This window comes from Opisthocomus hoazin, chromosome 5 (assembly GCF_030867145.1).
Source record: "Opisthocomus hoazin isolate bOpiHoa1 chromosome 5, bOpiHoa1.hap1, whole genome shotgun sequence".
Lineage (NCBI taxonomy): Eukaryota > Metazoa > Chordata > Aves > Opisthocomiformes > Opisthocomidae > Opisthocomus > Opisthocomus hoazin.
The window spans coordinates 26546215-26574138 of NC_134418.1; the positions used below are offsets into that span (position 1 = coordinate 26546215).

At 40.9% G+C, this 27924-nt stretch overlaps 1 protein-coding gene across 3 annotated transcripts in view; it reads left to right on the top strand.

Moving 5' to 3' along the window:
- Window positions 1-776: 776 nt before the first annotated feature.
- The window catches only part of PGCKA1 (PDCD10 and GCKIII kinases associated 1), a 46446-nt gene continuing 19298 nt past the window's right edge, over window positions 777-27924 (top strand). Inside the window, exons 1-4 of one of the 3 annotated variants that reach the window (XM_075422162.1) lie at window positions 777-865; window positions 20531-20580; window positions 23135-23225; window positions 25878-26074. In XM_075422162.1, the coding sequence (XP_075278277.1) occupies window positions 25980-26074 (95 nt within the window). In that variant the 5' untranslated portion in view covers window positions 777-865; window positions 20531-20580; window positions 23135-23225; window positions 25878-25979. The remainder of the gene's footprint in view (window positions 866-20530; window positions 20581-23134; window positions 23226-25877; window positions 26075-27924) is intronic. The other 2 variants (XM_009935524.2, XM_075422163.1) reach the window with 2 other exon arrangements.

Below are 27924 nucleotides of genomic sequence, written 5' to 3' on the forward strand. Positions count from 1 at the left end.
AGGAGGTTTGGAGCCCCCGGCTGTGACACGTGCAGTTAGATGATGCAATGTTAGAGCCAGTTCTTTTCAGGACAGTTTCCAGGTATGTCACTATATGTTAAAGATTACAACTGGAAACACCTGACCCAGCTGCTCACAGATATTGCCAAAGTCAAACCTCTCCTCTTGCACAGGGAACACTCTCCTAACTGGACTGTGGCAGCAGAACATCTTTCATATTACTTTTGGAAACACCACACCCAAACCAAAATGATTCCAGGAAACTCAGCAACTTTCATAGGTAAATGTGATGCGATACCTGCAAATGTATGTTCGAGCAGAGTTCCTCTACAGAGCATCACCCAAATCAGTGGGGATTAAATGTCATAGCGAGGCAAAACATAACAGAGGATCTTTCTGCCAAATCCCTCCAGCACTGTTTCTGATATGGGGAGATTTAATTTTAAGAATATGCAAACGATAGCATTAATACACTGACGGGCTCAGACTTTGTTGTGGTCGTTGTAAGTGACTGTCCCGGAGGAAAAGGAATTACTTGGCACGTGTTCTTCCTCCTCTCCTTTTTCTAACCCTGACCAGGAAACAGTGAGCTCTATCAGGTTTTCATCCAGCTTGCAGGTAAAGGGTTACAGATTCTAGGAAGTATTAAATGCAAACTTTAAAGGATTTTATTTTCATCTACAGTCACATGACGCCTTAATACCCAATGACACCAACTACAGCGTCTCATTAAGAGGTCATGCAAACTCCCAGGCTAAACAAGGCATTCTTACATATTTAACATTCAAATGCAGAAGCCAGGCTAAGCCATGGAAGATTGCAATCAGAAAAAAGCTACACTTCCTGATCCCCACAAAAGCTACAGGTAGGAGAAGTTCTTCTTCCTTTAAACTTGTAATGCTGTGCTTTCAAGAGAAACTGTTTACAGGGCATATTTTGCACTCTTTCTTTTTTAGCTTTCAAAATAGTCTGATAGTTTTATCCTGAAAATATCTGATCTCACTTGTTCCACCTGTTGTACAGTACTGTTTTTATACGCAGAAACACAGCTGGCTCAGCAGAAATCCAAACAAAACAATCTTTTAAGCCAAATCTATTTAAAAAGTAATATTTTAAAACATTTCTTAGTTATTGAAACGCTTGTGTTAGAGTATGTGCAGTGAAGGGGGAGTTAATATGTCTTTGATGTCTGAAACGAAGGGATTTAGAACTCTTCTGACTTTACTTCTGCCATGAATTGCACATTGTTTCAGTCGCTTCAATCAAAGTGTATTTTAACGGATGTGGCTTCCTCACTGAAATTACACGATTTCTGATTTCCCCTCCTCGGATCTGGTGCATTTAAAGGGAAAAAGTCTTAAAAAGCAAATGAAAGGCAGATGGGGAGTACTGCAGGCTCCATAAAAAGAGAAAAATTTACAAAACACGGAATAAGAGGAAAGTCAGTTGATTGAGAATTTAAAGTACATTAAAGCATATCCATTTTCACATGGAGTGATAAAGTTTCACTGACAATTTCTAGCAATACTGCAGGAGTTGTTTGTTTTTGTTTTTGTTTTTTTCACTTGTGCTGAAGGATTTTTCCAGGGTACAGCATTAGCCTTTTTATCACAAAGATCTTTTTCTCATCACAGTTTTTCTTTAAACTGTAATTGTTTTCAGACAGTGTTCTAAATACTCAGCATTTTAATCCCTTTATAGCAATTTAATTAGACTACACTCTATAGAGCTACAGAATCTATATTTACTAAAAGATCTCTAGTGCATCATGAGATTTCCACCCCCTGAGGATTCCCACTGCACAAAAGCAGCAAGCAGTGTTTGTTGTTTTACTCCTACAGTGGCTGGGCAGTGACTGCAAGCAATGTATTTTTTCCTCAGTTTATTCTATAAAACCCATCTCTTTTTCCTCTTCCCACACAATGCTAGTAGATACTAAGAAGAAGTGGAGAATAATAATACCTACAGCAACTTGCTTCAGATAATCTCTCAACTTTCTTTGCAAAAAAAGGGTTTTGTCATTACCAGTACCTAAATCTAAGAAAATCTGAGCCCAAACAACATCACCAGTAGCACTTCAAAAAATTAATATTGTCATTCACTTTCAGGGTGCCTATCTCAAAACATAGTAGGTCTAACGCTGAGGAAGACCAAGACCCTAGTGTAGCCTAGTATGTTTAGCCTGAGCTATCAAATATCTTTGTATCAAACTAATTGTAGTCCTAATCTCCCAGCAGAGTCGCTCACAACTGCGCTGGTGGGAATGTAGCAAGAAGCCACTATGCTTTAAAAGAACTGTTCCACATTTACTATGACTGACCTCTGAACTTGAATAATTTCCAAAAATCTACTTAGAAACTCTTGTAGATAAGGGGCTTATTTGCTAAGCTAAATTTAAAGCTCAGGGGAGTGAGGGGAATGCACCAGCTCCCAAATAAACAGCCAGGTTATTACACAGGCTTTCACTGAGGAGGAACGTTGTACCTGACACACTAGGAACAGCCTGCCATGGCCAATCTCTTTTAAGAATGTTTGTACAAATTGGGTGTGTCATGGTAAACCAGCACTTAGTAGCTCAGTAGTTAAATGTGTTGAATGTTAATTACGCAGATATCTTTGTAGGTTGGAAGGTAGAATGAACACTGTGACCAGAAACAGACTGGCCATTGAATGACAGGGAGCCATAACTCCTTTCCTAAAGAAAGGGATACAAAGGAGGCATTTGCTGTCTAGCACTCTAGCAATTCGGATATTTTTTATACTCATGATTTTACACTTATTCCAGGAATTTGTACTGCTCCAATTATTACATTTTTTTCTGACTAAATCAACCAACCTCTTCTCTTGCTTTGACACCTCAATGTAGAGTCAAATGTAGTGTTGTTCCATGGGGAAGACATACAAATCAAATACTTCTTGCTCATAAACAAGGAAAGAGAGGGGTTCTTGGAAACAGATTATTGGAAACCTAAGAGAGATTTTTTTCACTTGGATTTTGAGGGAAGTCAAGCAAACATAAAAATCAAAACACTACCAGAAGTTTGGAACAGTTTTCTCTTTACCTCAAAACCAGAGCTAAGACAACCTGAAAGTGAACTGTGGCTTCCTTGGAAAGCCTGGTTGAAAGTGGTCACTGTGCAAGGAACGCATTTGTGAGTGCTGAGACCCTTCTCTTACCATACAGCTGTTTCTATCTGATCTCAAGGAAATAAACTTACTTAAAGTAACTATTTGCTCTCAGGCTTTACGGAATGAAAGCCAAGGAAAGCCTTTCTTCATGTCTTTCAGGAAGGGATGGTCTTCTGCTGTGTTTGCACAGTGCGTAGTTAAACACGGCCTCAGCATTGTCTGCATCTTCCATTTACACCGTTTCACAAAAGAGGTGAGGGGGACTGAACACACACAACCCACTGAAACACGATGAAACGTCAGGCAATAAATATTTGTTTGGAACTTATGATTCCTCCTTCAGACCCTGTTTATCTGAGGATTATACATGGTCTCCTGTCAGCAGAGCATGCCCGTGGTTGCCACACAACAAAGTTGGCGTGGGGAGGGCACGGCTAACACAGACCAGGAGGCCAAATCCCCACTGCTCCTTAACCAGGAGCACCTCATTTAGCACCTGATCATGCTAGAGAAGTAATGTCGAAACTTCACACCCAAGCAATGATGCATGGAAATCATTGATTTTTGCTGAGCTACTGAAGAGTTGTGGCAAGCAGAATGTATTGGTATAAAACATGATATAGTTTTACTCATTAAAATTCTGATATCAAAATGGACAAAATAAATGAATTTTGGTAGAAAGGTCAAAAGGGATTATTGGAAAGGGGGAAAAAAAAAAGCAGCAATTTTCCTGTGAGCTTTCCTCTGAGTCACTTTCACTTAGACATATGGAGGAACTTTAAAATTTTATGAAGAGCCAAGTACATTGTTTGGAAACTAAACATTTAATCTCTTACAGCAGGAAGCAGGGAAAAAAAGGCCCAAGTTTTCTTTTTTGTGTGACGTTTGTGTCTGCAATTTTTACACGAGTTTATTTAACTTCTAATTTTTCGCTTCAACCACAGATGTTTGGTGCAAAACCACAGATGCTTTCTGGTTAGAAAAATATTTCTGGTTGAATATGCTATTATTAATTCATATAAGTTACTTTTCTGTTTGGGACAGCAAGGAGTAAACCATATCCTTGGGGCTTGCTTTTTTTGGTGTTACCAAATGGGCCTGGCTCAACTTTGCATCATTTCCTAACTATTTAGCATAGTTATATATTTATATTAAAGAGCAGTTAATTGTCTGATTTTATGTAAACAAGGTCCAATGCCTTGCTGTAGCAGGTAATCTGCTTTTCTGAAAATTGCTGAGTAACGAGGACAAGAGTATCCCATGTCAAGAAGAACACACACCAAATGACACTGGACCCTTTCAGCTTAAAGTCCACCCCGGGAACTTTTCATACTGGCTCCAGTGGGAATAGTATCAAATCCTCACGCTGTCAACAGGGGCCAGGAGAAAAAGGAATAGCCCGATGCGAGCTGTGTCGGTGCTACCCAGCACACTGCTGCCAGCAGAAACGACAGCACGGGAACAGTAGGGGTTTGCCTGTGCTGGACAGAAGCTCTCCAGACCATACCAAAACAGATTATTTCACTTCTGTCCCATCTCCCGTGCTCAGGACAGATATATCTAGATGTTAAGGCACTTTGCCCAGGCAGGCTGGCATTAGCGTCCTCTTGAAATACACTCTGATGCAGAGTCTCTGCAGGCAGCTTTCAGGCAGGGAGCGACCCAAATGAGCTGTATGGAGTCACATTTCCACAGTCCTGAGGACCTGTCTGGCTGTGGGTCCGTTCCTCCTCTGACTGCCTGTTCTCCCCACTGTATTTGTTACAATGACTGCATTTATTGACTGGGCTGTATTTATTACACTCACTTCCCCCTTCATCCCACAGCCACTTTGCAGCACTTTTATCAGCAGTAGATTTGGGAGCACCCAGCTTTATCAACCTTATTAAGCACCTGAGCTTTGTGCCACAGTCTAGGATGCAGAAAGCACCACCCAGACCCTGACGCAGCCGCCCAGCAGTTTCCCCCTCTCTCTCCTGGGCTCCCCAAGGCCCGCTGTGCCCGGACACCTCCTCCCCCGGGGACTGCAGCCTGCAGCCAGCCCGAGGGCTCCCCTGCCTGCGGCTCCTCTTTTCCAGCCAGCAAATCCATGCCGCTCCACATTATGAGCAGTTTCTTCTCCCCCAAAAAAAGTCTTATCAACTCTTACTCTTCTTATAGCATCCAAGCTTGATAACCATCGCATTTGCATGATTTTAACGCTACAATTTTCCAGAGAGCTATTCTTCTCATCTACTTCTGATCTACTCATAGTAAAAGAAGCAGAAGTCTCAGGCAAATTCAGGCTTTTGAAGTAAGCTGGCAGTCTTGTTGTTCACTTACAGCTCAGTGGAAAGCAAGCAGTTACTGTCAGCTGTCAGGAACCTGAATAAAGCTTTGTTAAGGGCCCCTCTGCCTCTATTTTTGGTTTGGGTGTGGCATGGAAAAAACAATATTTACCATCTCTGTAGCTGTGCCCTTTGTGTATTTGTTTTCATGTTCCCTTTCCCCATGTGAATTTAGCAGATGTTGCACGGCTTGATATCAGTCCTGCATTTCTGTTGTCAGAGTACGTGTATGTCTCCACTGAATGTTCGTAATGAATAGGCAATGTCTGGGCAGCAAAGATACAGATTCAACTGCCAGGCACCGTTTCAGACGCAAACATGGATAAAGACCAAAAATACCGTAAGACTTCACTTGCAATGTAAATGAAACAAAAGCTACAGTCTCCAGCCCTGAACTGAAGGGGGGCAAGAGCTACAGCCATGTACAATGTTCAATATATGTCCCTAAGATCTCTTTTTAAATTAAAATCACTTGGGAATATTTTCCATTGCTTTGGATCAATGCACACAGATTGCTAAAAGGCTAGTTCATATTTACCTAGATACATTAAAAACTAATGCTCAGTGCAATTATCCAAGTTCAATTATCCGATTAATTACCTCCCATAAAAGCATTTCCACTCCTTTCTGTTTATATGGAGTACAAACATATGGATTTGCTAACGCACAGATGATCAAAAAAACCCAAAGACAGTTTAAGAAAACAGAGCAAAGCCAAGGACAAAGAGCTAGATGCTAGGGGAAGGCCAGCTTGCTGCTTCACAGCCAGTACCAGCACCCAGTATTGATCAAACTACAGCCTCAGCTTTGTTTCATTTCTCTGTCGTCCTTCCACAATAAAGCTTTACAGCGGCCCCACTGAAATCAATGCGGCTGGACTTCCCTCCTGGAGGGAGTCAGAGCGCACCTATTTAGCTCAGAGCACATAGTGTTACCCACATTTTGCGTGTGGGGGAAGGCCATGTTTGAGAAGTAAGGAGCTAAACCAGCTCCGTGTGCTGTGCCGGAGGCAGAATTTTAATCTGAGTCTCCCAAACGCTCTGAGAGCCAAATCTGCCTCTAGAGACTAACACCCTTTAAAAATCCAGCCCGGTGTCAATACCTTTCTTGTCAGGGGGCAATGTGTCAGACTGCCCAATAAATAAAGTCTGACACCCAGGCAGCAGGTATTTGCTTTCTCATAGAGCTACCTGAGACACACCATTCATAGCCATGGCAGAAACTCTTTGGAACAAGGAGTTCTGCTGGAAATGTCAGCCTGCTGTTAGCACACAGCATTGTGAGCAACTCCACTGCCAAACACAGTCCAGCAAGTCAGACTTAATAGTGCAATTTTCATTGATAATTTTGGTGAATACAGTCTGTTCTTTTGCACGGGATTAAAAGAAAGAGAAAGAAGAAAAAAAAAAGGATTACTAAACTGGCTCGATGCCAGACAACACTAAGTCTTTTAAGGCAATGAATACTTTTCTATAGCTTTCAAATACTGTTCTGCTGAGACTGAAAAAGGTTGCAAATGCAATCAAGATAAGCAATCCAATAACACAACAGAAATGCAGCTGTATTTCACTGCTATCTCACCATTACCATATCTTAGCCACGTTTGGACCTTTTTAGTGCAGTAGGCAATACTTTGGATTTGCCTTGTTCTGAGAAATAATTATTGCAATTATAACATAAAAACTCTTTGCTGTTGTTCACAAAATTATTGTGTCTAATCATTCCCTTAGCCACCCATCATCACTCAATGTCTGTGAATGAAATTGTTTTAAAATAACCAAATGGAAAAGTTCACCCATACTGTAAACAGCTCCAGATTAAATTATCTCTATGCTTTACACATCAATTTAAGTGCTGTATTTAAAAGAAAAGAAAAACCCTTTGAATCAAAAAGAACTCAAGTAAGAGAAAAAGTGACATCACATAAAAGCGTCTTTAGTAAGGTATTGTACCAGAGCCTTTTGTAGAAGATTTGAGTGTGACTTTTGGTGGTTTCTGTATTTTTCTCTTTTAAAATGTTTGTTACCCAGTTTCACAGTACTTTGTAACTCTGACCTAAGTAGTCCTCTGCTTTTCTCCTCTTTCCTGACCATTCTTTATGAGAGATTTTCAGGAACAATGAGGTGACAAATGCATTCTAGTACATTTCCCACACCTGTTATGTAGAAACAACACCGTGGAGGGGGAGCATCTCCAGCAATGAAACTGGGGGGAAAGGCACCCCCACCCACTCCCAAAAAAGGGTGAAAGAAAAAGAAACGCATGAGGTGTATTAGTATCTTTCATGCTATGTCTGATCTGAGAGCTGATATAGATATAACCTGATAAAGAAACTAATTTATATGGCGTGTACCATTTTAGAAGGATTCCTATTTTTAATGTACGTATTGGATCCTTCTCAAACATCCCCATAGCTGACTGGGTCTAAGCAGCTCTACTTAGAGGCTACAAGATGATCTCAGAAATAACTGCTTGAGCCAGCCACACCACATCCTTACCATTCACTGAAATACCAGCTTCTGAACATTTGGTGCCCCTGCATGCTAGGCATTCATCCGAACTGTGGACCACCAATATATGACATAACTAACAACATTACCATTTTGATCACAAAATAAACCAACTCTGCTCCCACGACATGTCAGATTCTTCTGCTGAGGAAAGGATTTTCTATAGGTGTCCCAAAAAAGCTATCTGGATTTCATGTTGTGATACAATTAAAAAGCAACAAGGACAAGGAATAACGATGAAAGTGATACAACTGATTTTACCACTGTTTCCATACAGGACAGCTGAGTAAGGAAAGTTTGAGTTTGAGATTTGTTTAAGATGAGCAAAGTCAATTTTCTCTTTCAAACCCACTGACTCATCTGCACCAAGTATATTGTTGACCAGGCTTTACAATTACTTCTCCCACTCCATTCTTCTGTGTATGCCTTAGCCCAAGCACTGTGCCCCATGCACAGCCTTCTGATTGTCAGACCTGCTAGCAGCCGTGAATTTGGGCAGGAGACAGAGTTGTTAACTCATGGTGTTCTCTTTCAGTCTTGCCAGGAAAAAACAAGTTTTGGCTGAGCAATAAATTTATAACACGTGCTTTGTGGGCCATACCTGCTTCTTTGTGTAGGATTCACTTTGGGCTGGTAGTAACAAACCAAGGATGTAACTGTTGCAAACTCAAGCAATTTATAAACAGGTTTCAGTATCTTTTCCTTCCATTTACATTCCAATTTGAAGATCCAGTTATAACTTCAAATCTTCCCAAAAGATTTTCCAGCCTGCCAGCCACACAAAACACATCTTTTTCCTGTATCTACTTAAATTTCCTTTGAAACAATGAAACCAACATCGACTCTCTTCCTTGTGGGTTCTCTTTGCCCTTCAAGGAACTGAAGTTTCATGTTTTCCCCCCAAACCTGTTGAGTTGCCTTAACCTGTTAAGCTGCCACACATGTTAAATTGCCTTTGTCACATGATTTTGAAGTCTGTAAACCACTGAGTCTTCTAATATCATGAAATTATTTTCCATTCTCTGTATCATTCCAGCTTGATGCAAAAAGACAAATCTGCAAAAAAATGTTTCATAAGGCCAGTATTTGAGATGAGCCCCAGAAGCAAGGCTTATTGCAAATCTGTGGTTTGCACTGCTGTAACAGCTGCATTAAAAGAGTATTTGTTGGGATAAAGTAAACCTAACCAAATTTCCCTAAAGTACGTTTAGGACAGATAATCCAGCAGTGGTATGCTCTCTGTGCTACAGGGCTAGCATTGTTCAGTATCATGCCATGAAAGAGCCTAGATTTGTATGTTCTACTCTTGACATGAAATGAAGTCAATCATAGACTGAGAATTCTTTGTTCAGTAAAACAGATATTTTACTGGTCTGTTCAATTCTACTTTAGCACACATTCCTACAGCCTGCAACGTTTTTCTGTCTGCAGAGCTTACTGTGCAGTGCAGTGCTAAGGCAGTTGAACAGCTCACCTAGATACTGGCACAAATTCTCTAACCCAAGGACTGAGTCCATCAAGAGCTACCTGTTATCCAGTTTTTGCCTTCTGTTCCCCAGTCTGTGCAAGTCTCTGTTGTTACCCTGCAGGATTTGTACTTTTATTCAGGTTGTTTTGGTTTTCGTCATCTCCATGGCATCCCCGGTAAGGAGCATATAATATCCAAAGATATCATTAAAGAGCCTTTTGTTCTCCACCAGATATACAGGGCTCCTTAAATAAGGCTCTGGAAACTTTGCAAAAGAAACTAAATGAGTAAATATACTACCGCCCAGGAAAAGCCATGCTCCCTCTCCCAAGTAAGTGGAAAGCTTAACTCCATCAAGCCCTGCAGATTCTGGAGTCCCTCATCTTCAAAACTTCCTCATCACACAGCTCTCACAGTTCATTTGACAGAAGGCAAATTAAGTTTAAGTTGGCAAAGACCCCATTCATTTATGCCAAGAAAATCCCACACAATTTGGAATTAATCAATAGCACAGATCCCCTCCCACCTACCACATGGAGCCCAGGCTCCAAAAATCTGCAGTCTCCCTCTCCAGGGTGGTATTTGAAAGAAGCCTGTTTGCAGAGCTAGCTCCACCCTCCTCCCATGCCACCTTCCCACACGGAGACATCTTTTGCTACTTTCCTCTCATGTAAAAAATAACACACCTGCGTGGCAAATGAAGGCTAAAGCATCATAAAGTCTGAAAAAGCCCAATGTGAGAAAACCTTCTCCTCACTGAGCCAATAGGCTTTTCTCCCACTAAGAAACACTGTATTTCTAGTCCAGCAAAAAGCAACACAAACAAGACTTAGCACTCCTGTCCATGAGCCCTTTTGAAAGGCCTGGTAACAAAGGTATGCCTGAAACAGAGCCTGGGCTTCACCTTCCTTCTTTCTGCAGGCATTTCTTTCGCTTCCCAGGAGGCCTGAAGATCTCTTTATGGAAGCAAAGATTGCAATTGATTGTCACAACCTTTCCATGAATGGCCTTTTTGAAGCATCCCTGTGAGATGCCTAGAAGATTCTGAGGTGTGTGTTACTCACAGTGTGCGATTACCCAGCTCCCATTACACTTCAGGGCTTTTGCCCCTTCCCTCGCTGCAGGTTTTCCCCATATGAAGAGGCTGTAAGTGCTTTGCCTCTCAGTTACCTTCATTTTTTTGCAGTATTACCCTGTTTGTGTTACAGCAGCATTTACAGGCACCAGAAGTGATAAAGGCCTCATTGCTCTGGCTGTCCTGGAGACACCTAATAAGACATACTCTATTTATGCATTTATAGATTACCTGTACAGTTCCAGGCTGGATCCAGACTTCTGGCACCTGCTTACTTCAGGGAGAATTAGGTAAAGCATAACGCAATCCCATCTTGCTTATTAGTAAAAAATACACTATCTCTGAGAAATAAATGCTTTGAGTTTTAATCCCTTTGCGTTGAGGAGGCACCTAACCACAGGTACCTGAAATCTCAAGCAATGAGAGACATCAGGAAGTTACTACACAACACGTGGCGGTCACTGCCTCACGTGGCTTTGACAGCAGTGGGTCCTGGTGTCTGCCCTGCACGTGAGGTGGGCTCAGAGCTCACCCAGAGCAGCAGCAACTCTTCAATGTCAAAGGAACACCAGGTTTGTGAACCTTAAATTGCTTTGGACAATGTAGCTGTCAAGCTGCCCTGCCTTGCTCAGACAGAAGGGTACCTGCCACAAGCATGCTGCTGTCAAGCCCAGTAACAGGACTTTAGACAGCTACACAGATTTTGTAGGGCAAAATCGTACACATAATAGGCACTAACATCCCACACAGCTAGGTGGGGCCTCTGTGAACTGCTCTGCCGTGATGTGGCACTTGGCCGCTGCTGGAGCTGGGACAGAGCTGTGTCCCATGGACCACTCCTGCAGCCCACCCACCGCTGGGGCAACAGAGAGCCCAGGCAGCACCAGCAGCATAGCCACAAACAGACTGCTGGGTGTTAGTCAGGCCTCTTAATCACAAAGCTGTCCTCCCCAGTCATTGCTCCACCCAAACCACACAGCTAATTGCCCTAATACTAATGTTTGCCACCTGTTTCCTTCTACTTAGGCTTTGCCTATGGAGACATCCTTTCCCTAAGTCCAAGTTCCCAAGTTTCCACACTTTTCATGTCTATAAAGCTTTCTGCTATCTGAAAAAGTAAGAAGGGAAAAAAAAAATAATGATAATGTCAGGGGATCTTTCAAAATAGCTTGAGCTAGCCAAGCATTGTTTCTTCCATACAACATCGTGTGCCATGTATTCCTTTCCAGAGGCAACAACAGTGAAGAGTTTCCATTTCCCTCTCCCAGCACAGGCTGCAGCAGGGCTGGTGTTTTAAGACAACATCACAACAGCGCAGGCATTGCAAGTTAAACAGCAGGCTTGTTTTGCAAACTCCCTTATTGGTTTCTGACTATTAAATGCCACCTGAATAAGGAGACTCCTTTGTTAGAGGAAGAAAGGGGGAAATCAGCAGAGAGCTGCCTCTCTGTCCTTTCATCTCTGGGGAAAGTCTCCCCCCTACCCCCCCGTGGGCCACCCAGATGCTGCACTCAGAGTCAGCGCCCAAGGGGACACCTCCGAGACATCCTCAGCTCCAGCTGTCCTAAGACAATGCAACGGTTTTAGAGGGTGTCAAGGTCTCTGGTTCACAGCCTCTCACCTTATGGGCTCAGACTAAGCTCTAGCCACAGCAGACTGGGGCTTTTTTCAGGACTTTTGTTCATGGTGAATCTTCATACTCACTTTTTTCCTTTTGAATACTTACAGCAAAGCACAAGGAATAGGTGAGAAAAGGGTCATCTCTTGGCAGCATTTCAGCATCACAGAAATTTAGTTGTGACAGGAAACTACACCACAAGTCACTCAAATGTCACTTTTGCTGGAAGAAAGTTTTGCTACAGAGAAAATAGAAATATAAGCTTGATACATTTAAAGGATTTCAGGAGGTAATATGCCAGATAGGACAGCATCAAAAAGCCTTCTTTTCTGTAAAGGACAAAAATATCTTACTCCTTCAGACCTCTTCACACCCTCATCACAATGAGCTGTGTAGACTGAAACTTGATCAGACAGCAGAAGGGTCAGGAAAGCACCGACTACATTTTTATGCAGATTTGCCAGTCTGTCCTAGCTGAAATGAATTCTGGTGTCTTTTTGACATGAACAAGGAGGATTTGATAGAATCTAGCAGCTATCTGGGTCTCCATCAGCAACTCCACCTCTTCCCTGTCGCTTCACCATCTCATCTTACCAGCACTGCGACCCAAACCAGTAAAGTAGCTCGGTTCTTTGGGTACCAAACTGGCAGCTTGACAAAGAGCACAAAACCTAAGCCCTTATGTCTCTTCCAGTGGTACAAAAACGTCAAAGCTCTCTCAAATAGGGAAAGATGACCACAAAGATCATCCTATAAAGTTAAGGGGGAAATGGTCTTTTCACGGAGAATTTTACAAAGAAATTACAAACAAAAATTTGCATTTTCTCAACCAGAACAAAGCTACATTTTTTGTGGCTTCTGTAAAGCAGACTGACTATTCCCCATTCATCCTTATTACCACATGCCATTTGAAAAAATATATACAATAAATGTGAATGTCTCTAGATGTCAAAATATTGGGAAGTATGTATGGTGAATCACTGCAACAAAAGACCTAGAACACTGCAGTGCAAGGGACAGCTCAGACCCTTACGGCTCCAGTGTCCCTAGTCCATACAGATGTCCCTGCCACTAGGACCTGAGAAACAACTTCAGGAGCTGAGGGGAAAAATGTCCTTATTATTGGGGATAATACCTGCTTTTAGTTCTCATAGATCACTTAAGTGATTTGTAAAAGAAAAGCACTGCATCAATATTGGCTTTAGAATGCATAAGGGAGGTCGAGCATTTTAATTTTACCTGATTGTAACATTAAAAAAATAGGTTTTCTAAGCTGAGGAACCATCCATTGTGAGAATCAAATCACATGACTGAAGGACTGGTATCAGTGATATCTGATTACACTGCAGAAAAAGGAAGTCTTTGCTACAGATTTAACCATCCTCAGCAACTCCAAAATTTAAATAAAGCTCATTCAAGATGTGCTATGTAGTATTTGTTAGTCTAAAATTAAAAAAAAAAAAAACTGATTAACAACAACCTTTGCGTTTTCTGCTTAAAATCCCAGGAATGCACACAAATCATGCCAGCTAGTTAAGTTAAACCTACAACAGAAAAATAAATACCTGGATTTGAGACCTTCTTTACAGGCAAAGTGATCAAAGACTGCAAACAAGATGTCTCTCACCATTTAAAACTATCTGTTTGGTTTCAATCCCGCATATGCAGATTGCAAGTAAATACCAACACTTGGCAAACCCCAAGGAAGCCAGCCAGTCTGACACCAGGGCACTGCAGGGATCTCAGCACAGGAGATGTGAGAATTCCGGCTGTATTAAATGCTGCAGTGGCACTGCCTCAGCTGCAAAACCAGTGCTCAGAGCAGCTCACAGAAAGACCAATGTGTACTACACATTCAGCCCTAAAAGAAGTGGGGTGTTGCACTGGCATAGCTAATCTGAAGCAATTTTGTGCATAAGAATGATGCACTGATTTAAAATTGGTTTATCTTGATTAGTTTACTCTTGCTTCACAACAGTGCTGTTTCTGTGGGCAAACAAGGCTTAGTCTTAAGTAGACGCTTGGACTGCCAGTCTCATAGGATTAGCAATTTTAAATTAAGGAATAGGTTGCAAGAAAAGTAATTTCATGCTTCAAAAAGAACTTTTATGTATTTCAAAAGCTTGGAACCTAGAACCATCAGTCCATAATCTTATCCAAATGTTGGTGTCGTCAATGCATTTTAAAGCAGCTTTTAATTAAGTTAAATAAAGAAAACAGATGCTGCTGAAGAAATGCCCGGTAAGAATTTCTGTTTCTAGATAAAACTGCTTTAAATGCATAACCACTTCTGCTGACTGTAGGATGTGATGCACACAACTGAGTTTATAGGTGTTTAGCAAGAGTTTTGTGCCATTTAATATGTCACTGTGAGCAGTCAGCACAAAGATAATGATATAAATATAGAAGAGTGGGCCTATAACCTCCACTTCTTCTAATTAAAAAGGTATATAAATTGCGTAAGTCATACCCAGCAGCATTTGCTCTGGGCTGCAACAGCGTTTACTTTCCTTCTGAAAAGCTTCACCCGCCCAAATCAAAAGTCTTTATCCATTTTCTTCATTACTGCCTGCTTTACTGAGAAGATTTTCAAAATCTTCATCTTTGCTACTGCCTGCTTTGCTCAGAGGACTCGATGCTGATACATCCTCCTGAGCATTTATTTGGCTGGAGGATGAAAATATTGCTAGCACTGAAGCTAGAACTTTCAAATGGAACAGGAGAAGCTAGCTTCAGCAGGAGTTTATGTGCCTTTTAGGCCCTTGTGTGCACATTAAGGTTTATCAAAAACACCTAAGGTTCTCGCCCAGAGGAGCTACCCTACTGCAGTCTGCTCTTGATCTGTTTTACGCAGCATGCTGCTTGCACAGAAAGCAGAAGGAGAACAGGGTAGAGCTGTTGACTGCTTTGGCAATGGGGCTTTCTGGCCTTTGGGGACAGCTTTACACCTCTGTCACACAAGCTGAGCAACCTCAGGAAAAGCAGTAAGACTCGAGTAAGCCTCATACTGACACTTCACCTCACTGACACCAGCTCCAGCCTTGGCTCTCCAGGACTGGGTGCTCCAGGAGAGATGCAGACACCAGTATGCCGTCACCCAAACTCCCCTGGACTGCAACCCCCATCCCCTAGATGTGACAGGGGTGTCCACACTGTGGCTGCAAAAAATTACAAAACAAATATATCTGTCAGTTTGAGCTTATATTGGTTACAGCGATAACAGATGTAAGATCAGCTACATAAATGTACGCCAACTATAAAACACAGGCCCATTCATTTGCTTCACTCAGTATAGTACTTCCTAAGCACCAGGGATCCTGGCTCCACCCTCTCAACAAAAACTCATTTTCAGGAGGAGGATGTACCCCACCAAAACCAGGAGAAAGAAGCAGCAGTCGCTGTGACTCACTTATCTTCCTTACTAGATGAACGTACACTATTAAAAACTAACTTTGATAGTGTAAGGCCTCCCACACACTAACCACAGCAAGCAGAAATATATATATATGCACATGACAAAAGTGATGGGGCAAACCTGCTCCCAAGCCTGTGTTTGCTAGCACTGAATATTCAAAATGTCATCTGAAGCACCTCTATTCCACCTTGGTTCATTCTTTAATTGTGTCAGTGTAATAAACAATTACAAACTATAATGAACAAGTCCCACTATGAAGTTGAGGCCTTAAAGGCTGCATATGTTACCCAAATATATAAGTGAATGCTAAGCACACTGGGACTCTTTCAACCACAATTCTACGCAATGACAATTATTTCAAATGTTGCAACAAGTCATGTTCAACTAATTATAGATGAGAACTTTTTGCTACTACGTCTACTTGAAAAGAAATACCGATCCTCAAATTTCACCAATTTTCCTAGCCTTCAGCAAAATGCATTTCTTACCTCTATTAGCACAATCTTTACCATTAAGCTATTTATAATAAAGTCAGTTTTTGACAGAATCTCTAATCTTCTGATGGGACTACAGACACAATTTGTTTCCTCAAAGGATTTTTCTACTTGCAGAATCAGTCTGCAATCTTCTCTTGTCTAAATTATAACCCACAATTTAGTGTCATCCATTTCCACATCCTCAGTAACATTTCTACAGGTGGCTCCTCATGGCTCTTTGCCAACAAGAGTCACGAGCTTATGACAGTGCTGACTCTCTTCAGAAACCTTCATAACTTTCACAGCTAAATTAGATCTTGCTTTGACACCACTGCCTGGAAATAGTCAGAGACTGGGAGATGAGTGGCTGTCTGGGAATACCACTTACAGAGCCAGGTCCCAGCAAGACTGGCTGATCACATAGACACATTTGCTTCAGGTAGTGCATGGCACATCAGAGAGTTTTAATGAAAAAGGTAGTGGAAAGAGACAAAAGACATCCACAACACCCACATCTCCCCTTCTCCTCCAACAATAAAGACAGGATTTGTTGTAAGAATATAGACGACACAAGCTTCCTGGTAAGTGAGGGGCTGCAGGGAGCAGAGCATCAGGGAAACAGTGTGAGGTCAGGCTTATAGCACGTCCTTGGCTCTGCCCAAGCCTTTCCCCCAGTGCATCCCCATGAAGCACCTGACAGAACAGAGAGACAGGTCAGACAGCTAAAAGCAGGGCGTGACTTGCAGATAAGGGCTTGCCTTTAATTTGTCAGATGCTTCAGCAATCAAACAACAAAACATCACAGTACTAAGTCTAGCACTCAGTTCCAAGTCGTTCACAGTCCAGCTTTTACCAAGCTTAAGGACCACACAGGTTTCTTCCCATTGGAGAAAGGCCCACTGCCATGGAGAAGACAAAGAATCACAGAATCATTAAGGTTGGAAAAGACCTCTAAGATCACCAAGTCCTACCATCCACCCAATACCACCATGCCTGCTAAACCATGCCCTGAAGTGCCATATCCACATGATTTTTGAACACCTCCAGGGATGGTGACTCCACCACTCCCCTAGGCAGCCTGGTCCAATGCCTGACCGCTCTTTCAGTAAAGAAATATTTCCTAATATCCAATCTAAACCTCCCCTGACACAACTTGAGGCTATTTCCCCTCATCCTATCGCTAGTTACCTGGGAGAAGATACAGACACCCGCCTCACTACAGCCTCCTTTCAGGTAGTTGTAGAGAGCGATAAGGTCCCCCCTCAGCCTCTTCTTCCCCAGACTAAACAGCCTTAGTTCCCTTAGCTGCTCCTCATAAGACTTGTTCTCTAGGCCCTTCAGCAGCATTATTGCTCTTCTCCAGATATGTTGCAGCACCTCAATGTCCTTCTTGTAGTGAGGGGCCCAAAACTGAACACACTACTCGAGGTGCGGCCTCACCAGTGCTGAGTACAGGGGCACGATCAACTCCCTACTCCTGCTGGCCACACTATTCCTGATACAAGCCAGGATGCCGTTGGCCTCGTTGGCCACCTGGGCACACTGCTGGCTCATGTTCAGCCGGCTGTCAACCAACACCCCCAGGTCCTTTTCCGCCACCCCTAGGTCCTTTTCCACCAGGCAGCTTTCCAGCTTTCCAGTCACTCTTCCCCAAGCCTGTAGCATTGCGTGGGGTTGTTGTGACCCAAGTGCGGGACCCGGCACTTGGCCTTGTTGAACCTCATAGAATTGGCCTCAGCCTATCGATCTAGTCTGTCCACGGCAGAACATGCAGCAATGAAGGCTAAACTGCAGTACATTTCATTTCACATTAATACTTGCTTTGAACCCTTGTAAAAAGGAGTAGAAGAAATTCAGCCTCTTTCACCTTCCCTATGCTGAAAATGGCCTTATCCAGTAATGAGATGCGGCCAGGAACTGGAGATGATGATTTACTTTTTCAGCCATCCCTACGTAAGACCCCAGAGCGTGCAACACAGCATTTACAGGAAGTTGTGCTGTTGAAATCAGGCTGATGAACATTTTTTACATGATAAAATGCTCCCAGGTATAGCTTTAATAATAATTTAAGTACTAAAGTCTTTTTATTAAAGTTGTTATATATAGATGAGAAAGCTAAAATATTTATTCTACAGTTAAATGAAAAAATGTTCTGTTGTAACAAACCAAAAGACCTAGCACATCAGTCACCCGGCGTCTGGCATTCTTTGTGAACATTTCCCAGAATTACCGATGTCAATGTCTGGCCAGTACAGTTATAAGTGTGTTTAAATATTTAAACTTAGAAAAGAAAAAGCATTTTTTGACTGAAATTTGTTATGGATGTTCTTGTTTTGGCATGAGTGTTTGAAAACCAAGGATCACGGATCTTGTCAGGATATGAGCATGACAGGGAAAGAAAAAGAGGTCTGAGGATTTTGCCTGATTAAGATGTGCAGTCGCTTGCACTCTTAACACTCACTCTGAATCCTAAGTTCCAGATAAATATTCATAAATGCACTCACACAGGCCTGGTAATGTTGTTCCAAAAATCAGAGATGCGATTCTCCTTGAATCCCCAGATAGAGTTTTTTGGGCAGGACCTAAACAACAAACAAACAAACAAAAAATACCCAACAAAAAACCTAGAACTGACACTGTTAGTACAATATCACAGGGTTCAGGGTGGATGTCATTGTGTACTTGAAATTTCCCAGATGCTCTCACTCCTGTAGGCAGCACAGGGAATATAAAGCAACATTCCAGCATTCTTTTTTCCAGTATTTTCAAGCTTATTTTTCACCATTTGAATAAAGCACCACTGTTCTCCAACCTACTGAGAGATTAACTCCACATCCCAGAGACATCCATGCTAAACAAAAAGACCCATCCATATAGAAGAGCTCAAATAACTCTTTCATCTAAAAAAAGCTGCATTTCTCAGTATATATTTTTCAAAGTTTTCTAGCTGTCTAGACAGCAAAATCCTACACTGCATTGTAGACTAAAGGGAAAGTGTAACCATCTTGTTATATAACACAAATACCAGGGAACATTCAATCAGAACAAGAAAGGGACTAGTTCAGAATGGAGCAAACAAAATTCTTCCTCCAGCATAACTAGTCTGGGTAATCACTATATATAAACTCGTTACCGAGGCAAAGAGTCTAATGAGGTTCCCACAGAAAACAACAAACACAAACTAGCGTCACAACACTGAACGTGACAAAATCAAATTTAAGTTTTAAAAAGTTAAAAGTTTTAGGAGAATGTAAGCCTTCAAACTTGGAGACTTCAGCCATGTTTGATGCGATGTAAGAGTTGCATAATACCAGCTCCCCGAGGGGTGTTTGTGCCACTTCTTCTGAGGAACCTGGTGCTGACCACAGCACTGAACTGGGGTCTGGTCCAGCCTGATAGTTTCTGTGTCTCTACACATAATAAGGTAGAATTAAAAATCTAAGAAAAATCAAACAATGCAGAGATATTCCTGATGATCCATTGCAGGGACAGTTCAAAGAAGAATAAGCTTTTTCCCTTTTTTTTTTTTTTTAAACAGAGTGGCAGAATAAATCTAGTTGATTATTATATTATTACACAACTAAATTCCCAATCATGGAAAAAAGATGAAAACCACTCTTTTTATTTTCCCCTAGAGTTTTGTGTAGCAGTCATTGTTGATGTCCTTGCTGAGCAGAACTGGGGTGGAGCCAAGAAACCAGGAGCTAACCTGGTACCCTTTTGTGGCTCTGATCCGCATGTCCAAAGAACCAGGAATTGTTGCAGTCTTGGCTTGCCACCTGCCTGAGGCATTCAACTGTATCTAGCACCATGATGCTGGAAAGCATTCATGAGTAAATACATAATAACATTTGTACGTATACAGCATCTGTGAAAGGTGTGGGTAGGGCGATTTCTCTACTGTGTGTTTCCAGAGCAAGTCAAACCCATTAATTAAATTAATGCTCTTGTCCTGCTTTAAAAGGAAAAACAGAGTTGATTTATGGGCACTGACAGCTGCAGGAAACAAGAGCTGCTCACTCCCTCCCCTCTATTCATTTTTAAGCATCTGGCTAGGTTGATTTCTCAGATTCTGATCATACCGAAGGCTGCACGTCCTCATCTTCTGCACAGAAAGAAAAGGAAGCTGCTTCCCACAGAGTACTATCTGTCAGATTGTCATGGTTTCTCCGTGCTGGCTGAATAGCGTCTGCAGGAACTGGGTACCTGAACTTCTCTGTGCCCAAGCAATTTGCAGGATGAAACTGTAAAAGGCCCCATTCATAAGACATTTCTTATCTAGTCATTATTTCACTTGTCCTGACAACAAAAACTTCAAAATGAGAAAGCAGTACCTGAGGAACAACGTAATCTACTGCAACAAAAAATTCTCTTTTTAACAGACCCAGTGAAAGTGCCACAAATACCTTCTTCCAGAGGGAAGATAAATGTCTCTGTCTTGCTATAGCACATAGCGACATATGCAAATAGCAATATACAGCAATACACCAGTATGTTCTTTTCTTCTCCTAGGTTCTTTAAAGAGGAGACAGATTGCTAGCATTTTGGGCTGAAATCTAGAGGTAAGCAAGCAGAACACGTTTAACACCCAAGCTAAGAACAGGAAACTATTAGAGAAGTGGAAAATTTTGGATGCTGAACTTTCACCCTAGGCTTCTGGGAGATTTTTACTAATAAAGAACTATACAAACATAGACAGAGTGTATTGACACTGCATCACCTGCCCAGCAGAGCCATATGCTGCTGTTGCAGACACTGCCAATAAAGATCAAAGCTTCCCTTGCATTAATGAGCTAAACCTGGGCGTTGTATGTTTCATACCATGCTGTACACCTACACTGACCTCTACAGAGGGGAAGCTGGGTCAGATGAACTCTGGAGCTCCCTTTCAATTGTTTTTTTTTGTGATTCTGGGCAACACTTCATAAAACATAAGACAAATTTGCTTTGTTGTGATTCATAGTTCAGGCAGCAGAAAGCCTGCTAGGAACATGGACACCACCATCTAAAACAGCTCATGATCACAGGTTGCCAGGAAGAAATAGAAAGTAGCCAGCATGGTCTACAGAAGCTGTGCAACAAACAGAACATAAAAATACCTCTTTCTGCCAGTGACTCAAAGGGGTTTCACCAAAAGACAACTACAGCTAACAACCTGTATCTAGACACAAATCGGCACATAACAGACTGCAAGATCAGCTAAATGGACAGCACTGTCCTAAGCTCCCTAGCCAACAGAAAGCTGGTAGTTCTCCAGAAACCCCTTGTACATTTTTTGAATATACCACTTCTTACAGGCCAACATATCAGCAGTTTATAACATTTTCAATTTATGGCAAAATAAGTAAAACTCAGCTCACACAGGTGGCAATTGGAATTTCAGCCCATGCAGCCAGGAACTCACAAGACCACAGAGCTCTTCCAGAAAATTGCTGCCTATTTTCAGCTGTGGATCAAGATCTCTCCTTTTGTCAGCTTGTTTTTACCACTCAGGAAACAACCTGTGCCTTTCCATTTACTGATCAGGCTCCCCACAAATTGGGGAGATTGGCCAGATCTCAAAGAATTGTTAAACAGTGTTCATTTAAGCGTTAACTGATGCATGGTATCTCAGTTACCTGCTTATGTTCTTCACGTTGTTAGTGTGAGGTTTGATATTTACAAGGAGCTTAATGACTGAATTCAAAAACCAGCATACTGATAAATATGTAAAAAGTCTTCAAAACCTTTTTAAATTCACGAAATATTGATAGAATAGCTAACCTCAACATGATTATATTTCCTAGGTGCTTTCGTAAAGAAAACTGACTATTGGTTTCTCTTCCTCCTCAGTTCCCCCAGTAAACCAAGACAGCTATAGCTACTTACATTTTTTCTTTTTTCTCCTCATCCTTATAGACCCTAGGGGAGAAGTGTGCATTTTTACAGTTGAAAGATTATGTCTTCACTCCAAGCACTCATACACAGAATTTAGTATTTTCAAATTCAGCTTTGACTTCACAAAACTTCTCCCTTTCATGACCTTGTAACAGAATCTTCAAGGCATTCACTCCACTGCTAGCAAGGTCAGTCACAGTTTTACCATCAACATGCAGTGGGCCTACATTTCATACAGTATCCCACACACAAAACACATCTCAGCTTGCCTGGCACAAAGAGCACATTATTACATGCGTATGTAAATAATTATAATGAAATACATGGGCAGAAACACAAAGAATGCATGTAAATCAGAGGTTTGTTCCACTGATATTTGAATTGAGATGAAGAGTTGAACTGATCAAAAAGACCCCAAAAAAGCTATTGGACAAGAGAGTTTGCAGCAGAGAAAGTATTTGAACAATACCACAAAAGCACACATAGAGCAGGACCAAGGCTATTAGAGAAGGGAAAGAAATTGTGAGGGGAATGCAAAACTCAGGGCGTAAATTAAAACCACTGTTGATAGCTGAACATTTTCTGAAATGGTCAGGGACAGCATGGACTTCTAACACTTTCGACCAATAAAGGAAAACAAGTAATGTCTACAACCAACTGATCTTCAGATCAGCTTGGAAGACCAAGTTATGAATTCTAGAAAGAGTTAAACCTTGTATTGTTTGAGTACAACTTATGTTAGTTTTCTTTGATCCTTAGGGTGAGGGAGGCTCTTATGAACAGTGTTGGGCGGCTTCACACGACATTATACAACAAAGAAACTGTGTACGGTGCTTGAAAACTTTGGGTGGGGGGAGAGTGGGGAGCTCCTAATGGAGTGGGACAATAGGTGGATTGGAGCAACAGCTGTCCAACCTGCGCAGAAAAAGCAGCTACCCACACACACTTTGAGTAGAGGACAAATACAGCTTTAAAAACCAAAAATCTAGAAAGGGACTTAACAGCAGCACTAGAAGGTAAATACAGAAATAACTGCTCAGTGTCCAAAAGGTTCATTTTGTCCAGCACAGAGCACACCCAGGGTCTGAAGAATACGCAGGCTCTATGCCAAAGCAGGCTTAGGGTACTGCATTTAGATTTTGACTATGTGACTGAGATAGCATGTTTTTCAGCAACTAAGTGAAATGGAAAATGCGAATAGGAGCTTCTGAGAGCCTAATAATATTGTTTAAATTCCAGGTTATTTTGGAATGTGAAAACCACTTGCTGCTCGGATCCATGACAACCATGTAGACACTATTCACCCGCTTTAACAATCTACACCACCATGGTAAGCCAAGTTCCAAAGATGGGGTCTCAAGTCACTTGTAGTTGTGTTATGCAGTAAGTTGGAGTGACTGGGTGTGTAAGACTTCATGTTTCTGCCTCAAAGAGTACTATAAAAAGTATTTAAAAACTCAAGCAAGCAGGATGTGGCAACATTCCTTGATTTACAAACACTGTTTTACACACCAGACAAGTATTAAGTTTCCCAGAATATCTCAAAAGGGATGTTGCTAAGCAAAAATGATGGTAAAAAGAGTATTTAAGAAGTCTGAGCATAATTTGCAGGACTAACAGCCATGTTCCAAACCATCACCAAGAAGAAGAGGAGAAAGCTCTAAATACAATTAAAAGGGGATATTTTTAACTCAAGTTTAAGTATAAATATAGGTTGGTTTATGCCTGATCCTGTCTGACACAGAGAAAATTAACTATTGGTTCTATTGAAAGCCAGCTTGTGCACATATTCTTCTGTTAAATATCCAGCATTTGAGACAAAGTTTTCAGCACTCATTTTACCATTATAGGCAAACTGTTTGACTAATTCATTGCTTTTCCTTAAAGAAAAAGCACACCCTACTTTTGGGTCAAAAGCCAGTCACATGCATCAGACAGAAGTTCACAGTGAAATCAGTTATCACTTGACATGATATAATGGGCAAGCTTCCAACATACCAACACCTATGACTCCGATCAGCTCTCCTTTTTGGCATTTTCATTTTAAATTTCCAGTGAATTATAGAGACATATTTCCTAGAAGATTTAAAACAAACAAACAAAACCCATTTATAAATTAAAAGAAAACCCTACAGCTAAGCTACTACTTCAAAATTTGCTAAACAGACAAAAGTAATTCACAGGGGATAAGAATGCACTGTAAGATTTAGTTAAGCAGGCTACGTCTTTTGCATATATTAAATAAATTCTGCATCCTTTCAACATGCGGCAAGAGGCCATGGATTTTGTTTCCCATTTGACTCTAATTGTAGGCATAAAGGTGCATAAAAAAATAAGGATATCAAGACAGAATTACACTGTAAGATTAATCAGAGATTGAAACAAAAATTCAATGGAAGAATCTACTTGGTAATTAATAATGAGAGCTACATCAAAAAAGAATAGAATTAAGGTAAAAAAAGACATGAGATGACCCCAGTAAAAGGTTGCATAAAACCAGGAACACACAATAAGACATTCTTCAAAAGCTTTATTATTAACTTCATCTAAAGTACTGACAGCACCTTTAACAGATGCAGAAAAACATTCTCCACTCTTTGCAACAGTGTAATAAGATTGAATAGTGCTATAAATCTCCAAAGTGCTGCACAAACATTAAGCTCCGAGCAGGATATGAAACGGTAGCATACAAGACAAGTTAAGTGACTTGCTGTAGGGCAACCGAGCAACGCAATGAATCAAGAGTTCCCAGATTCTCCTTAGCAATGAGTCACATCAGATACCTGGACCACCTCAATTCACATTTAGTGTTCAGTCATATTTCAGGCTTTTAATAGAAAATCTTCTAAATATCATCTACGGGTCAAACACTATGCATTGTTGTTTTCCTTACTTTGTAGGCCAACAGCAACCATGAAACTACCTATACAGCCAAGGGTACTTTAAAACCTGAAAGCTAGCAGTGAAATTTTATGAGAACTTTTCAGAGTTTACCCATAAATTCTGAAAAGTATAATTGCAAGGCATATATAAGGAAAGACAGTACATCAAAAACAGCAGCAACAGCAATGGTCATGAAATTGCCTTCTACTGTCCCTCCCCAGCCCCATTACCTATGGACGCTGAATTCAGGAATGAACTGCCTTGGCTTAGATCCTAGGAGAGTGCCACTGAAAGGGATCTCAAGGCCGGTAACCTCAGTCTCTTACAAGAAAAGCATTCCAGGTTTCAAGAACGGTGCAAGCACAAACTGTATCCAGATTTGTGACTTGTAATGTAAGCTGCACTGACATTTTTCAAGTTATTGTCACTCAAGCAGAGAGACGCTGAGAATGAAAGAAAACACATGGCCCAAATTCTACAATCCATGGCAGAATACATTGCCCATTTCACAGAAAGGAGCTTGACTTGGTGATTGATATTCATTACAAGTTTGCATGCACACACAGATCCACATGGGCATATGCCCACATTCCACTCACTATAAGAAATACTGAAAATATTAGTATCTTTAAAGGAGAAAAAGCATCTGCACTGTTTCATTCTAATTCTGTCATTATCTTACAAATTTTTCTGTCTCTCTGTAAATTCTTAATAGAAAATATTTTGCTGAATTTTCCTTTTATCCTGGAGTACACATATCTGAAAGAACAATAGCTTTACTGACACCTAGAAAATTACTGCAATGCCAGACACATTTCTTTAGTTTCAAAATTTGTGAAAATCTGAAGGAGATAGTTCTGACAAGCATAAAGTTTTAGCTGACACTATAAATATCCTGGCTCCCAGCAAAGAAAAAACAAAAACCACAACACTGCATATTTGAAAACTTTCTAATTTTATTGCTGTTGTTTAAACACTTCACATGAGTTGTAATCCACTGTAGCAGGCAACCTCATGCTCACTTTAAGCAGGTTAGCATTCCAGTTCAGCTCAAGGGGATGAGCATACTACTCAAGTGATTTGTTTGATCATTGTCTAGATTAAAAATTCACAATGGCATGAAGAGGACGTTGTTACACTTCCACATTGCTTGCAGTAGACGGCCTACACCCCAGAGTATTCTTCTTTCTTGTGTGGGCACATGAAGAAACCACTCGCAAAGTGCTGTTTTACTATTGCAGGATCACGACATTTAAACCAAACCTTTCAAGCAGTCGATGGAGTACAATCCGAAAGGTAGGATTTTTTTTTTTTGTTCTCCTCGTGTAGGTTTAAAAGTTACTGGCCATTCACTACTGTAACTTCAGCACTCCACAACAGAGAACTTCACTGGATTATTTTTCTCTCTGCAGTACTCCACCATATTTTCTAGTGATGATGCTTTGCTGCTACAAACATGGGTGACAGAACAGGTTCTGAACTGTGTTTCTTTCCAAACCCTAATGTTTCTGATGTAACAAATAAAAGCTTGCCAGTTTCCACTTTAAAGATTAGAGAAAGACACTATAAAGAAGAAATAAAGAAATAAAGAAATACAGGAATACAAAATATGAGGAATAGTCATTGCAAGTCAGCTAACACAGGTGAAAAAGGGCAGGAGAAAATGTGGAAATACAGGCAAATGATACAGGAACAACAAGATAAGGCAAGGGGGGAAAGAAAAAGGGGGATTTGGGGAAGGAGAACAAATTGGAAAACATAAGGATTGATTTCACTGCAGAAGGAGAGCACGCTGATTTCTAACAGTTCCATTACAAAGAGCTGCAAGTTATTCCATCAAATGGTCAACTGCAATATCCTGACAATTTTAAGAAAGCTTCTTGATCCATTTATTTGTTTTTTTTTTTACAGAAAAGAATCATTGACTCATACTAACTGCTTAGGGCTTTATCCAATTTTTTTTGTATTAAGAGAGGCTGATGTTCTGAGCAGTACACCATGACCACAATACCTGCCACTAGCAATATTTTGAATTACATAAACAAATCAGAAGCACTTGAAATATCCAGGGCAAGATGATTTTTGGGGACACAAATCTACAATTGAATACCACAGCTGAGATCACATATCCTACCTGGCCTCAATCCTGCCTAAAGGAATAGACACAAAAAACTCCAATGCCTATTTGAAGCAATCTCCATAGACATCCGAGCCTACTTTTGGAATGTTGCTCCCTTAAGTAAAAAAGTATGGTGTACTTAAAGGACAAAAGCCTGCTAAACTCCAGCAGTGTCTCTTCATGCCCACTTCCAAAAACTCAGCAGGGGAAAACAAAAAAGAAACAAAGAAGCGCTCAGCCTATCCACAAAACTGATGCGGTGCAAACAAAAAAGAAGTTTAGTATACACTAGAATGCCAAAATCATGAGTTAACTTGTACCATTTAGTGCACTTACGCTTAATTGTTGTTTTCATAATTTTTATTATTTTCTTACTCACAAGAATCTTACAACATCTAAAACATATGAAGTCTCCACCTTCTCTCCTTTCATATCTTCCTCTGTTCACAAAGTGTTTCCCAGATCCCCTAAAGATTCAAAGTCTCTCCACAGCATTTTTTAAAGGTTCTGCTATCTATAGCCCCCAAATTGCTGCAGAAGGCAAATAAATTGTTTCTGGGTTTTCACTGCTGCACAGAACTCATAGGCAAAATCAAGAGGCAACAGCTTCCAGCAGATGAAGGATCAACGAAGAGCTTCATTTCATAGCAGTGTACAGTGTGCTGCTATGCTGCAAGCTAGCGGCAGCTATGTGACAGTGTACCTGGCATAATCACGTAACATAGCTGGGAACCAGTTTGGGTTGCCAAATTTTTCTCACAGACTAAATCCTGTGGCAGTAGGCTGTAGCCTTCACACTCACTGTCTGGTATTTTCCATTTTCCTAATATCCAAAGTAGAATTTCTCATTGACACCAGCATCCATAAAAGTTATATGATAAAAATTATTCCAGAAGGCTACAAACATAGCCTTCTATTACATATATAAGTATACATTCAGTTAAGAAAAAAAATAAAACACATCTAGAAAATATTTCTATATTTAAGCAGGCTCATATTCTTCAGCTGATTCTGCAAATGGAAGTCC